At 41.2% G+C, this 14,794-nt stretch overlaps 1 protein-coding gene across 1 annotated transcript in view; it reads right to left on the reverse strand.

Moving 5' to 3' along the window:
* LOC126568811 (uncharacterized) overlaps window positions 1-5,757 on the reverse strand; it is a 230,913-nt gene extending 225,156 nt beyond the window's left edge. The window contains exon 1 of the mRNA XM_050225454.1: window positions 5,504-5,757. Within this exon, the coding sequence (XP_050081411.1) occupies window positions 5,504-5,741 (238 nt within the window). The 5' untranslated portion in view covers window positions 5,742-5,757. The remainder of the gene's footprint in view (window positions 1-5,503) is intronic.
* Between the last annotated feature and the right edge of the window lie 9,037 nt (window positions 5,758-14,794).

Here is a 14,794-nt window from a genome sequence, read left to right on the forward strand (position 1 = left end):
TTAAGTTGAAATATATTATGATTCCGAAATACTTTGTACGCTAAGTTTAACAATAGTCTCTTATTAATTGTTCATAGTACGCCTTATAAAAACATTTTTGAAATCAATGGTTGGTTGAGATCCTACCCTCAAAAACGAAAAAAAAAAACACCCCTCCTTCTAAACAATACTTGCTACCACAACCTGTACAGGTAGTCACGTTGACCTTGCAAACAGGCGACAAGGCACAAAATACCCCTTCGAGTCCATCCTTTTGCCATACGCTGAAAGTGTCACGTACCTGCGTAGCCGGGGCAACTTTTCCCTCTGGGCGTATTTAGCGCAATAAAAATAAGCGATACACTCTGTTAGCTTTACTGCCTTGCGCGTTTCTACAAAAATACAGCCAAAGCTACACAGGATGGATGAAATCGTTGCATACCGGAAACTAAATCTCAAGCTGTGACACTCTGTTGTAATTTTGTTTTCTAGTGTGTTGGAGCAAGTACGTAGTAAAATGAAAAGAAAAACATGAAAACATTGCTATTTTCAGAGTGATTTTTTTAACTTGGTATGCATCAAACAGTAATAAAATTATTTAAATCCATACAGTAATTGTTGTGTTTCTAAAATAACCTTCGCCAACGAAGCAATTTCTGGAGAAAGTGAAGAAAAGAAACAAAAACAATTCTTGAGCTTCTATTCTTCGTTTCCAGAATTCATAATTCGAATTTAATCCAATCAAGATATATTTACACATGACCCAGACATGTCTGGAGTCTACCAAACTATCAACTTTGCAAATGTTGCGAGAAAGGGATGGGTGTGTTACTGGCGTAATACATAGCATGAAGCAAATTATCTACTTAAGATCAATTTTATGTCCTCTTATGGCCAGATCCTGCAAATACGAACGATTTGTTAGTAGTGTACGAGTCGTGGTTTTAAAGTATTTACGGCCTTCAGAGTTCAGAGTGCGCTCACTTCTAATAATACCAAATCGTAGTTTACACATCAGCATAAATCGCGGACCATCAATTGAAACGAATTGTATTGTAGGACCTAAATAGAACCCTCATCATTATCATTAAACTTATCCCAGTGGCCGTGGCAATAGCGACGCCGGGTTTCACACGGCAGAACCGGGGTACAAATCCTTTCCGGACCGTTCTGACTATCCAACTAAAAGTCTATTCGATGGCCGGTCTGACCCAGATGGTTGTTAAGAAAAAAAGAAAAAGCCATGGTTGCCAGTATTAGGCAAATATCGAAGGGTTATAATATTACTAAAACGCTATGTACAATTTTTAATAATCCACAAAGTTTTTATTCCACTACTAGGACTAACGATTAAAAATATTAGCACTCGAAGCAATGGGAATGTACAGAAACTTGTGTCTTGTGTATAGAAACACGGATTTAATATTAGCATAATTTTGGATGAGTTCAAATCACGTACTTTGTTGGATAGGGGTGGCATTGTGTATGCAGTACAGAGTGTTGCAACCATAACGTTGATGGCGATGAGGTCCAGGAAAATCGTACAAATTCTCCGAACAACAAAGCAACAAAAAAAAATTTCCCTCCCGCCCAGTGAACGCGTTGGAATGAGAAGAGATGTTTCGGCTGTGCTTAAGATGAATAAAATTAGCATACGCTTATCATATGTTATGGTACTTTCGATGAAGGTGCTCAGTAGCTTTGTTTCGTCCCATGCAGCCATATTTGCTCTTCTATCTCTATCTTTCATACGGCAAAAAAAGCTTATCTAACACCGCAACCACTTGCACGCATGGGAACTTTTTTATCTGAAGTATTTTTCATGAATTATCAACACGACACCTAGCATATGGATGCTGTACGAAGTGTCGCTCGTTTAAAAGCAGAACAACTGCTTGAAAAATGATTGAAGCACAGTTTTACAATGCAACGCACCTAGCAAATGATTAAGATCCACATTCAACAGACAGATTTACTAATTACGACCTACGTTTGTGCCCTCAGCAGGTGATAATGCGTCGGAGACATTATAGTCTTGAAAACTATATAAAATGTGTATAAATAACATCAAACATAAACTTCAAACGACATCCTGCCTCTAAAACTTCCAATCATACTCACATCTTCTTTGAAAAAGTGCGTCTTATGAATAAATAAAATATTTCGATCCACCCATTTACAGCACATCAAGCAGCTGATAGACTCGCCCGTTTCATTCGCAAGATTAAATCGTTCTAATCCTGCTGCACAGCAAACTCACCAAAACAATCTTCATCCTAGAGACAGATAAAAACGTGGGTTGTCAATATTGGCTGCTACTTTCAGCTCACAAATTGCCCAATGGGATCCGGTCGTTTTGCTTTTCATCTTACACTGACTTCAAAGCTACACAGCAACGCAGATGGGCACGAAAGCTGGTTACGATTCCTGTCCCGTAGTTTGGGCTGGGAAAATTGGAAATAAAAAAAAAACGAAGATCGCACATTCACACGAATATAAACCATCAGGTTCCAATGCCACGACAACCAATCAGGCCATTCTTGGTTGGTTCGGACGCTAGAGTTCCGATAGGGAAGAGTGGAAACATCAACATGCCGGACAGCATGGTGCTAGATCGAAACGCATTAATTGAATTTACCGTTGACGAGGGTTTGATGTTTGTTGTCGTTTAGTGGAAGGGTTTGTAGAATAAGCTATCTCATGAAATTTGGTCAACGCTGTAGAGAGTTCGTATGAGGCGGATACTTTCAAAATGTGTAACCATGCAAAGAGAAAACCAAGTTTAGTTTTTTTTTTCAACAACTTGGACTGCTTTTGTAAAACTGTTATTTTGATTTTTTAATATTGGCTACTTATTTGCGCTTAACTTGAAAAAATAATCTTAAAGACTTTTTGATACAGAGCTTCGATCCATATAATCGAATTGTACAATCACTTAGGGGAATATTTCAAATTAACATTTGAATACTGCAAGCCCATTTTGTGTTTGAATGTTGCAATCAAATAATGGAATTTTGCATTCACTGAAGGGAAATTGGCATCGTGAGTGTGGAATTTTGCCATCAGTTATGGTTAAAAGAAGCAGGAATAAGAACATCCTTTACTACTATTTGTTGTGTAAAACCCGTTCAAATGTGTGAAACGGTGTGCTGATGTAAACAAGCTTCTTCTTGCCTTAACGACACCTCTAAAGATCACGCCGACCATCGTAATGGCTTACTAGACTTGCCGATATCACGTAGTTGGATAGTCAGTCCTCACTACGGGGGGACCGTCCAGATGGGATTTGAACCTCGGTTCTACCGTTTGAAGCCCGGCGCTGCTGACAACTATACCACCACGACGCCCCCATATAAACAAGCTTTTGAAGCCAATTGTTCATTTTGTGAGTTTAACAGACTAGAACAAAACGCTCAGTAGAAATTCCCTCCAGTTTAATGTGAAGTTCCACTACATGATTGCAAAGTTGCCCAACAAGCTTGGAATATTTCACTAAATATTTCAAAAAAGATTTCGCAGAAGCTTATAATCAAAACTTTGAGTAATTTCAAATGAATTTTATCGCTATTCATATCACCAAATCCGTTTTCATAATTGTAAAGAACTCCAAAATTAGCAATACGGCCTGGCCGTCTTTTATGAATAAAAAAAAAAAAAGAACTCCAAAATTTAGGTGGCCATTTGTGAAAATGATAATGTCAATCCTTAGCAACTTTGATGGTGTTTCAACCTGGTGCTCTCCGTTTAATGTTGGGTCATGCTTTTCATACTCCGGGCTGGCTATTAAAGTACGGGTAATTCAAGCCCTTATTCATTCAAGCCTTAAATACCTAGCCATTAAACAAGACACGGCTGGAACAGACCTACGTCGGAATTCAAACAAAATGGGATTTTGTAAACAATGCTCACAAATAATTCTGTTCACTGATTCTTTTTTACACCACCTTCGTCATTGTTTATGTTTACCATCCATTGCTCATTTATAATTATGCGCCATTGCATGACAACCGCTAATAGATGTATGAGCTCTGTTAAAGTAAATAGATGAGAGGATTTAATGCCGCTTTGTAATCACAGTTCCTTTCTATTGCGCCTTTCTATTTCGTCCATAGTAAAATAATATTTGATGTGTTAAAAATCCATTTGAAACGTGCGTAGGTCCTTCCCGGCAACGTTTTTATGTCTGCAATTACGCATGGATATAACAATGGTCTAGCGAAAGAGACAGAGAGAGCCTAACAAAATACTCTACCCTTTATTACATCAAGATTAATTAGTACAATCAAGGGACAAAAGATGGTAGGTATGGTGCAGAAATGCTAATGACACGGTTAAAAAAAGGTGAACATTCTCACTTTACGGATGTTAAAAAAGGTAATTCCCCTGTTTACTATTTTCTATCTTATCTACATGCCTATAAATGGAGTCATATCGGTTTTTATTCATCAAGCTTGTTGTAACTTGTTGCCTATCGGTCAAAAGCACTAAGCACTAAATGGCAAAAAGATATCAAAGAACACCGTTAAAAGAAGGTTGCAAACTCTACGCTACCGCTCAGGACAGCACAAATCATATCCGTGCGCTAGGAACAATTTTCTTTGAAGGGTTGTTTGAGTGCCTTTCCCACAGAAACCGCTACCTTGTGTGTGTGTATGTGCTCAGCTCATCACCATTTTCCCCTGACAGCACTTTGATTTGCATACGAACGTTTCTTTCTCGGACGAAACATTAAAGAAGCAAACACTATACAGCTTACACACACACACACACACACTCACTCACATCAAAATACGCAACAAAAACTATCATTTTCATCAGGTGGGAAAAAGTGCTTTCACCGTTGGAAGGAAGGTTCATTCACATTCATAACTTTGATGCAGTTCTCGCAACAAGGCTCGGCTTTGGCTTTGGCCATGTTTCATTCATTTCAATGTTGTTCCATATTTTCGAAAGTGTCTCGTTATAAAAAAGAAACACATGTGGACAGCTTCAGGGTTCGCTATTGATGAGACAAGATTGTCTCTCTGCTTTGTAGTCGATCCTTGCACGAACGATGTATTTTTGGTGAGGATCGCCGAGCATCACCGAGGTTAATTTTTATTTAAAAGGCTTGTGTGGAAAACCGGGTCCATCACACCGGGCTCAGATGCGGTATGAAATAAGCAAACACACACACACACACACACACACACACACACACACACACACACACACACACACAGGCACTTTCACAGGCGCGATACAAAGAACCATCCGTGTGTATGCACACTTCAAACAGCGATTTCCTCCGAACGCTTAAAATGTGTGTCAAAGCCAACCCATACACAGGCGAGCGTGTTCTGTGCGGGTCGGAAAATGCCCGGAATTTTCACGCCGAGCGTTTTCCTTTTAACCAACGAGCAAACACACTTGGCTTACCGCCTCGGGTGGCGGACCGTGGTGTTGGTGGCGCAGTGACGATGGTGATGATGTGGTGTTTGTGGCGCGGGAATGTGCGTCTAGTGTGGGAAAAATGAGTGTTTACCTCGTTTTTGCGGTGATGGTAGGTTTGTCGGCAAAAGCTGCTGTTGTTGTTGATGTTGTTGCTGCTGCTGATGCTGGTGTTGGTGCTGCTGCTGCTGCTGCTGGTGCTGCTGCTGCTGCTGCGATGTCACAACAAGCACATGCGCATTCAGCACGAGTATAATGAACAGAGCTTTTATCCATACTTTTCGCGATTTGTGTAAATTATTCACTACACCTTTCGATGCTTGGCACATCATATTTTCACTAAGCCCTGCTTGCACTGGCCACCCGGCCACGTGGACAGACACCCGGACCCGATTCTTAACCGCACGGGACTGTGCACAATGTAGCACGCAGGAAGTGCTCCGAACACAAGGCTCACGCTCAGAGCACTCGCCGTTCGCAAAGGGCACCACCGCACTGGAAAACGAAACTGAACAACGGCGATGACGTTTACGGCGATGACATCAAAACAGCGTGTCGAGCGCTTTTCCGGATGGGAAACTGGAACAATGCTAGCGCTTCACCTGGCCAGCAGTCGATTTTCCGCACACGGTACGAGTGCGAGATCGGGAAGACCTCCTCACTGACGGTGATTATTATTGGACAGAGGGACGTTGAACAATCATTCGGAATACACGTTTGACTTCCGCTCGCTGTAATGGCTTGCTGTACACATCACACACTCTCACACACCTATCAATCGATTGATATTATAGCAACTGTAATCACTTTTTCAAGCACTTGTTTTAGCAGCCAGTGCATGTGTTGAGGTAATTTTTGCCCTTTGACGTCAATCGAATTTGTGGTGATGCTTCATCACCTCACAACACAAAATCTGAGAAGTAGAATAATTGATTTATACAATAATTCTCCCAAAACAACACACCATTATGCATCACTTGTATCACTAATTTTGAGTTACACACACTCAAACACTCCTTACAACTTTTGCACAGATTTGATTGAATTAACAGCCGAAAACAACCAAACAAACAGATATTATTTCATCAGCTCTTGGTACAAAAATCGATGCAACGAAGGCATAGTTATCCTTACACATTGGACTTCACTCGGTTCTCTCTTCCAAACAGAACAGCTTGACTATCGTGTGGCTGTGAGGCGAACTACAGCGACGTGTGTATCCTTTGTGCACCAACTTTAGGACCGTTTCAATCCGAGTACAACGCGAAACTGAAGCGCGAACCCGACTAATCGGGTTCAATTGGAAGTGCTCCAGTAGAGTTTAGAATGGTGGGGATAATTCCCTTACAATAGACGTCCCTTGATTCTGGGCAATGGAATTGATTGAGCCAGTGCGCATGATTGCGAGTGTTCGTTAAGGGGAATCGTTGAAGAATGAACTTCTTACAGCTGATGGAAACGCTTAGTTGAATTTGTTGACATATCCAACATGAATGGCAATGGACCTTGTTGGGAATAAAACATTCCAAAAAAGGCAACACATCGCATGAAATGGTTTTTAGACGGTATTGCTGCAATTCTTGAATTGATGTTGACGTTGTAGGTCACTCCTCTAATTGATTTTTTGCTGTGATTGGTGATATCGTACGCAAATATCCTCATGAAATAATTATGCCCAGTGCTGCTATCAATATTTAGAAGAATAGCAATGTTATTAAAGGATTTAAATCGATTTCAGTGTACGAATAGCTGACCTCTGCAATATAGCTATCGCTAAGGGATGTTAATATTCCAGAATTCCTGGAAACCTATTCTTTACCCATACGGGAATCCCTTTGCTCTTCTTAAAAATATCGCTCTGAATAAAAAGGAACCATCACGCTCCGTACTAGTAACGAGCCGGCGTGGAGTTAAAATGCGTAGAATTAAATTAACATATTTTTCCAGTCCAGTGGACAAACTTGATAGTACGACGGCAGGCGAATGGCAAACTGTTCGGGCCGACCGACGACGACGGCGACGACTCCAATCCTCGCCCTGTCGGATAACTTTGACATGGGTTGTAATAAGTAGACTAAGGTAGTCAGCACAACTGCACAACGGTGGCTACAACATGACGTTGCCTTCACTTTTTAATCTCGTGGAATCAAGAAGATTTGCTTGTTCCGGCATGGTTGGGATAGGGTGGGAGAAAACATTTCGCTTCCCAGGCCCAGTAGACCAAGTATGAAAGACACATTCGGGAAAGGATGATAAAAATGCATTTGCTTGAATGATTTCGAGTTACTTTATTTATTTGATTTCTTAACTGAGCTGAAAAAGCTTAATCTTTGAACTTTTAGTAATTATTGTTTATAATACAAATGAAGTAATCAGAATCAGAAATGTATTTAAAACCTAGAATGCCCAGAAAAAGCTCTCCAAGAACTACACGTACTTGAAGTGACATCGCACATTCAGCACTATTGTCAACTCCATTTAATTTGAAAGGAGCTGATTCATCTTTCTTCCTTGCGTGACATTGTTGGCGCTCAGCTTGTCCCGTGTTCCGATTTGTCTATGATCCCAACTACAAGGTCAATGAAAGTGAAAAGACGGGTGCGAGCGTCCCGAAGCACCCGTCGTCCTGTGATCGGTGTGAGTCTGAGATTTATACGCTTTATTTAGATTAATGTGGTCTCGGGAGAAGTTAATTTTGCTGGTAATTAAATTCATCGCTATCGTTAGATGGTGAACTTGGCTTGCTGCTGTCTGGCTGATCCCGTCCGCAATGGTGAACGAACTTCGGGCGATGAACTAAACTTTTGAGCACGGAATGGATCATCATCAGTGGCAAAGTTCAAGCCATGGTGCTGGGAAAGATCATGCTTTCTATTTTATCCGTGATAGCCGGCCATAAATTACCCATGACGCGGTGTTCTTGGTAGGCAGAACAGCCAAAAGTTCCTTCGTAGAGTTGGTCCGAAGTGCAATGCAAGTTGCAATTGTTCGTTTGGTAATTAACACTGGAGTCGGTTTGTAATTTTCCACATTATTTATGTTCCTAAACGTGTTACCTAATTCATTATGCAATTCAATTTGGTTTGCTTACGTATTTATTTCGTTCGCTTACACTAAGGTCATGCCGGCCATTGAATGGCTTACTAAACTTGCCGATACCACGTAGTTGATTAGTCAGTCTTCACTACGAGGGGACGATCTGGATGGGAATTGAACCCCGTTCCTGACGTTTGAAGACCGGCGCCGCTGTTGCTTCCACCACCGGGCCGCCCCTCTGTTCAGATAAATGTGTAATTATTACTTGCGGTCCTTTACGGACTCTGACGGTCTTAAATTTCTCGTTTAATGGACATCACCTTGTAAGGTGCCCGTGTGTTAAGTATCTGAACGTTCTTCTTGACGCGATGCTCAATTATGTCGTATCAACTGCTAGCTGATGGTGGTCAATATGAGTTTGAAATATGCTAAAATAGTGCGGTGACCGTTTCACAACCCGATTCTGACTCTGCTGGAGTCCATACAACACACCACAATTTTGCGATTATTCCAGGGTTCACTTGATGCTTTGGCTGTCAATCCTTGATGGGATTTTCGTATTGAGTTTTTAAATACGACTTATCAAAGGGCTTTTCAATGGTATTTTTGATGGTCGTGTACCACTATTTTCTATCAACTTTTTTTTTATTCATGTAAGATGGCCAGGCCGTATTGCTGTCTATCAACTTTTCTATGTGGTTGCAATTTCTTTTGGCTCCCGACACCAGCTGCTGTGAGTTTTCATAGCGGTGAACGTACAGCTTCCAATCTTGTCCGACAGCGTTAGTATCTTGCGTTATAGATAATTAATCAAAATCTGTATTCTAAGTGTTATACACATCCTGTCGGTCTTTGCTACCGTCAGGATGTCCGATTCTCCGTATAGCTCAGCAAGCTCGTGGCTCATCCTTCTTCTCCACACTCCATGCTCGAACACACCGCCGAAGATGGTCCAGAGCATGCGACATTCAAACACGCCAAGCGCGTTTGCATTCTACGCTCGGATGGTCCAAGGCTCGTGGCCATATAGGACCACCGGACAAATCAGTGTGCGATATATCTCACATTTCGTGCGATCTCGAAGTCTTCTGGATCTCAGCAGTCGGTGAAGGCTATAGTAGGCACGATTCCTCTGAACAATGCGTCTGCGGATTCCGCTGCTGACATCGTTATCCGAAGTTATGACAGTCCCAAGATAGCAAAACTCCTCTACCACCTCGAGGTTGTCGCCGTCGACTAACACGCTACTTCCCACTCGGGCTCTATCGCGATCAGAGCCTCCGGCAAGCAGGTATTTCGACTTCGTCGCATTGATCATCAATCTAATTCTTGCTGCTTCACGTTTCAGTTGAGATTCGAACGATTCCGACAGCATGTTCGATACTCTCACTCTGCACTGCACCCAATTCATGGTGGCCTTTAACAGCCGGTTCAGTTTTACAGGAAAGTGGTGCCGCTGCATTATGTTCCATAGCTCATTTCGATCTATGGTATCGTAGGCCGCCTTGAAGTCGATAAACAGGTGGTGCGTAGGGATCTGGAGTTCTCGGCACTTCTGGAGAATCTTCCGAAGAGTGAAGATTCGGTCGATGGTGGATTTGCGTCCAACAAATCCCGCTTGGTAGTTGCCGACGAAATCTGTAGCAACGGGGGCAAGTCTGCGGAACAAGATCTGGTACAGGGTCTTATAGGCGGCATTGAGGACTGAAATGGCACGATAGTTCGAGCATTCCAGTCTGTCACCCTTTTTGTAGACTGGGTGAATGACGACCAGTTTCCACTCCTCCGGTAATTCTTCCTGTTCCCCGATTCTCGAGATCAGCTTGTGCATTTGAAGAGCTCGGCCGCCAATCCAACACTACCAACAGTTTTGGTGCTTTTAAGCTGCTTGATGGCGCTGGCAACCTGGCATCCAGTGATGGCGGAGACACTTCGTCCTCTGCACTGTTGCTGTCACTGATGTTACTGCTTTGTTGCCTTGTTATACACTATCGGAAGGGTTAAATAGTCGATGAAACTACTAATAAAAATCCTACTATTTTGTTATATTTAACTATTATAACAATGGCAAAGTTGAAAAGTTGAAAAGTTTCACGAAGATGTAAGAAAAATAAATCGATTAAATTACAATTTATTACAATATTATTTGTATCACATCAATGTATACGAATTTTATTAAAAACATAATAAATTGTTGTACTTCCACTTGACCTGATTAATAAAACAATGTAATATTTTTATTTATTTATTTATAATTAATTATGACGGTCCAGTGCCGTATAAAACAATGAAATAATTATTACCATAAAAGCATGCTTTTGTATCCCTTTGCACCATTAAAAACTTTTCACAATGCTTTGCTTTGGATCGCTAGATGCCTAACCCGCTACACCAGACACGTGTGCGCCAGTCTGGGCATCTGTCTGTTTTCGAGTACCCGTGTGGGTGGTACAGAACCATGTATGCCACCGACTTCCCAGCGTGCTTCACAAGTACACATTCATATATTGTGTCCATGTAGAGTGTGGGCAAATGTATAGCGAATCAACCAGAAGCCCAACCCCAGAATGGAAAGCTTAGCTGACCATATCGAACCACAACCGCCCAGTAACGCTTACCGTGGCCTAAAAACCCAGCGGTATGGAAGTAAATAAATTAAACTTTTATTTAAATTTCACCACACTTTTTACTCACTGCATTCCTTTCGTCAACCTTCGTTTTTTTCTACCAGCTACCTCTCCGGTGCGTGGTGCAGACTAACCACCGGAAGGCTATCGTTAGCTAAACCAGACGGATTTTTGTGCCACAGGGAGAATTGGAAAAGCTCGTTATTTAAATTGAATTAAAACACCACAAAACTACACATAAAGTTTCATCTGGCCACCGGCTATCTCGGTGCCCGGGCTGATGAATTTTATCATTTTGCCTTTCCCAGATGCGTTGATTTAATAGCCGAAGCATACCACCCGCTGGCACCGTTTATCGATCAACGGGAATGGCAAATGGATACGTTAACATGAAAAGAAAGGTTAGTTTTGTTCACTGATTTTATAGTTGTGTAGTATTGTAGAGTGTTTTTACATTAGATTCGAAAATGAAGGCATAAATGTGCCGAGTGATTGAGTAGTGGAAGGATTTATTTTTTCACATTAAAATAATCCATTCGTTGGATGTGTTTTGCTTCTTTAACCTTATGGCAACATTCTTACGAAAGCGCGCGATTGTAAACTGAAAGGATTTAAGCAACATACACTAATGGCTACCGACATAGGAAGGAACAGATTTCTCACATTGTTCCGGATCAGATTTGATGCTGTGGAGAGCAGCAGGTGGACGGTGCTTTACCCCACATGTTGACTTTAGAATATGTGGAGCTGCGGCTGTGGCCATTCGCCACTGACCAGCTTGAAAGCAGTAAGCCGACGTCGATTGTATGTTGACCATTATATTTGTTTCACTGAGAAATCGGTTGTGGAAACAGGATTACCTTCTACAGGCTCCGTACGTTACGTCCGGCTCTGTCATCCGGCAAATGCTGGTCAGCAACCGGGTACTACTGTTGCTTCCTTCCGATCAGCAGCAAGCACGAAAGTCAAGCGAAGTCAGCGAAAGAGTCCTGAAGGATTTGCTCCCGTCCACTGGCTCAAGCTCAGGGCCGTATTTCTGACCTTGTGCAATAATGCGGGTAAGCAAACGGCACCCAAAACGATGTGGTTGGTGTCGTTTTCTTGTTAAGCTTAATAATAAATCGTACTTCCTCTGCTCGGTATGCGCTGTTGCCTTCTAGCTCTACTTACCAGTCCAGCCAAAGAACCTATCGAAAACACTCCACACGCCAAGCTATGCAAATGTGTATGCATTTGATTTCTGCTTCCATTTGCATGTTTCGGTCAGGTCTAAAGCGTGTGTGTTTTGGGTGGTAGGAGGAAGCTAAGGGTTAGACTTTTCAATTTCCTCTCCACAGAGTATATTTCTCCAAGCATACAACTGCTCAAAAACGCACTCATTGTCACGCACCCACGTAGCAGGTACAAATGTTTGAATTGGGATTTTGTGCTAGTGAAGGTTTGACTTTATGCAAGTTGTGTGAATATTGCTTTGTGGTTGATCCTGTAAGATACTATCGTGTGAAAACCTATTGTTTGATCATCGGTAGAATTGCATGTTGCCAAAACTAGGAATATAAGGTTATTGATACACATCATAACCACCAATCATCAGTTTAATAATATTTAAATTGTTTGTATGTAGGTGAGAAATCAGTTAAAGCCTGTAAAACAGCTACTAACATTATAATCGAATATAAATTATAAAGACATAAAGGGATCTTCCATAAATTACGTAACACAAATAGGGAGGGAAGGTAAAGGAGGGGGGGGGGGTGTATAGGATACACCCCGCTCTCCCTCTGTTACTATTAGAATCGTTTTGCCCTAGCAATACATGCATATGGTCTTTAGCAACTTCTCTTTTGCGTGTAAGTCAAACAAGTACTACATTATTAATTCAATAGGAGCCTCTATGGCAAAAACAGATAAGAAATTTAATATGAAAATGTGTTTCCGATATGAGCATTGTTATACTTGTGGTATACAGTTTATTTTCTATCAACGTGATACATTCGATTACTACGTCATCTAAGGTTTCGACCGTACAGGTCGGCGGTCGAAGGATAAGAGAGATCGGCGTACCCGATCGCTCGTGTTCTAGAAAACGATAATCGCCGCTCTCGATCGCTCGTGTCCTGTGAGTAGTACTCCTAACACTAACACATAACTATTATTTACATCGTCAAACTTCCTACCTACTTACACTACCACAAGGTGACAATTGAATGTGCTGAATTCGCTACAATCGCTACAAGCATCAGTGAGAGAAAACAGTTAAAATATGGATACTCATTCTGACATTTCCAACATCCGTACAGGTTGGGTGAAGTTATAAAACTCATTGAATGAGTTATAGGGAATAATTTCGTGACAGCACATTGCCATACATCACACAAGATGAACATTGTCCACGTCTGAGATAAAGCAGTCCATATAATTGACAATAATTGACTGAGAGCGTCACAACACGATCGAAGAGACTCACAACAGGAACACAACCAACAGAGCTCCTGAATATGCCTCTGTAGCATCATTACATTCCATAAACCATGAACATTAGTCTTTCGGGCAGCCATGGCTACGGTCCTTGCAAACTTTCGTGCAGCAGTCCAGAAGAATAGGAAAATATAGTTGTTAAATGTTGTTTGAATCAAGGATAGAAGTATAATTTGAATCTTTGAGTTATCTTAAGCAGTTTCATTTTTATTGCCATGTGAAATCCATCTATATTTTAACACATGCCTGGTGAATTTCGGTATATAGTCGTGCCGTGAAAAATGGGCTATTTAGGTACCAGGGCTTTTTAAAAGTTTCTCAAACTGTCCCGTACACAAAAATATTCTTAACAGATACTATGATGTTTGAAAATTTAATACTAAAGGAATTTTGAATGGGGGTATCTTTTATCGTTACGTATTGCTACAATAGGTAAGGAGGATAATGAATAGGATGGGGGATAATGAAATCGCGCTTAGGCGTCACGCTGTTTATGGACGTTACAACATGAAACTCTTTGAATTTTAATAAGTGTTATCTTAGAAACTCTGTTCATAATTGTTTGTACACAGCAATTTTTCTGGCTGATATAATTTTCAGTAACTTTTTTAAAAGTTTATCTGTATGTCTGAGCGGGTGCGATGTCAATCAGTTCGAGCGAGTGCAACACGGCAAAGCATTGTTTCACCAGCTAAAATCGGGATAAAATCGAATCAAAGAGACTAGAAAGAATAACACGATGACCTGTACCACACAATCTCACTCTCGGTGGTGCGGTAGTAGCGGATAGCGGCGCTAGTGTCACAAGGCAGGACTGTGGTTAAAATCTCATCCGTTCCGTTTCGCCGTAATGAGAACCGGCTAGCCAACTACATGGTATCAGCAGTAGTGATGGGAAAAGTACCCGAACCACTCGGACTAGCTTCAAAAATAAGTGGAATCTGTACATTTACTAATTCATTTACAATATGATATTTATAGAACTGAAAGGCAACTAGAAGTAGAAGTAGAATGTTTGGACATGCATCAACATCACATCGGAACCATACAGTACTGGACAAAATAATTCATACGCTTTAACTATTCTTTCTCCAAGCTCAATATTTCTTTCAATGTGATAGTTACAACAATGCTATCTTGAGGAAAGTTGTTGTCCTATTATCAGACAATAATGTTGTAGAAGTTAAGTTATTAGAATTCAGTCATGCAGACTTTCTAAATATATGCTATCTTTCAGGAAAGGA

Source organism: Anopheles maculipalpis, chromosome 2RL (genome assembly GCF_943734695.1).
Source record: "Anopheles maculipalpis chromosome 2RL, idAnoMacuDA_375_x, whole genome shotgun sequence".
NCBI lineage: Eukaryota > Metazoa > Arthropoda > Insecta > Diptera > Culicidae > Anopheles > Anopheles maculipalpis.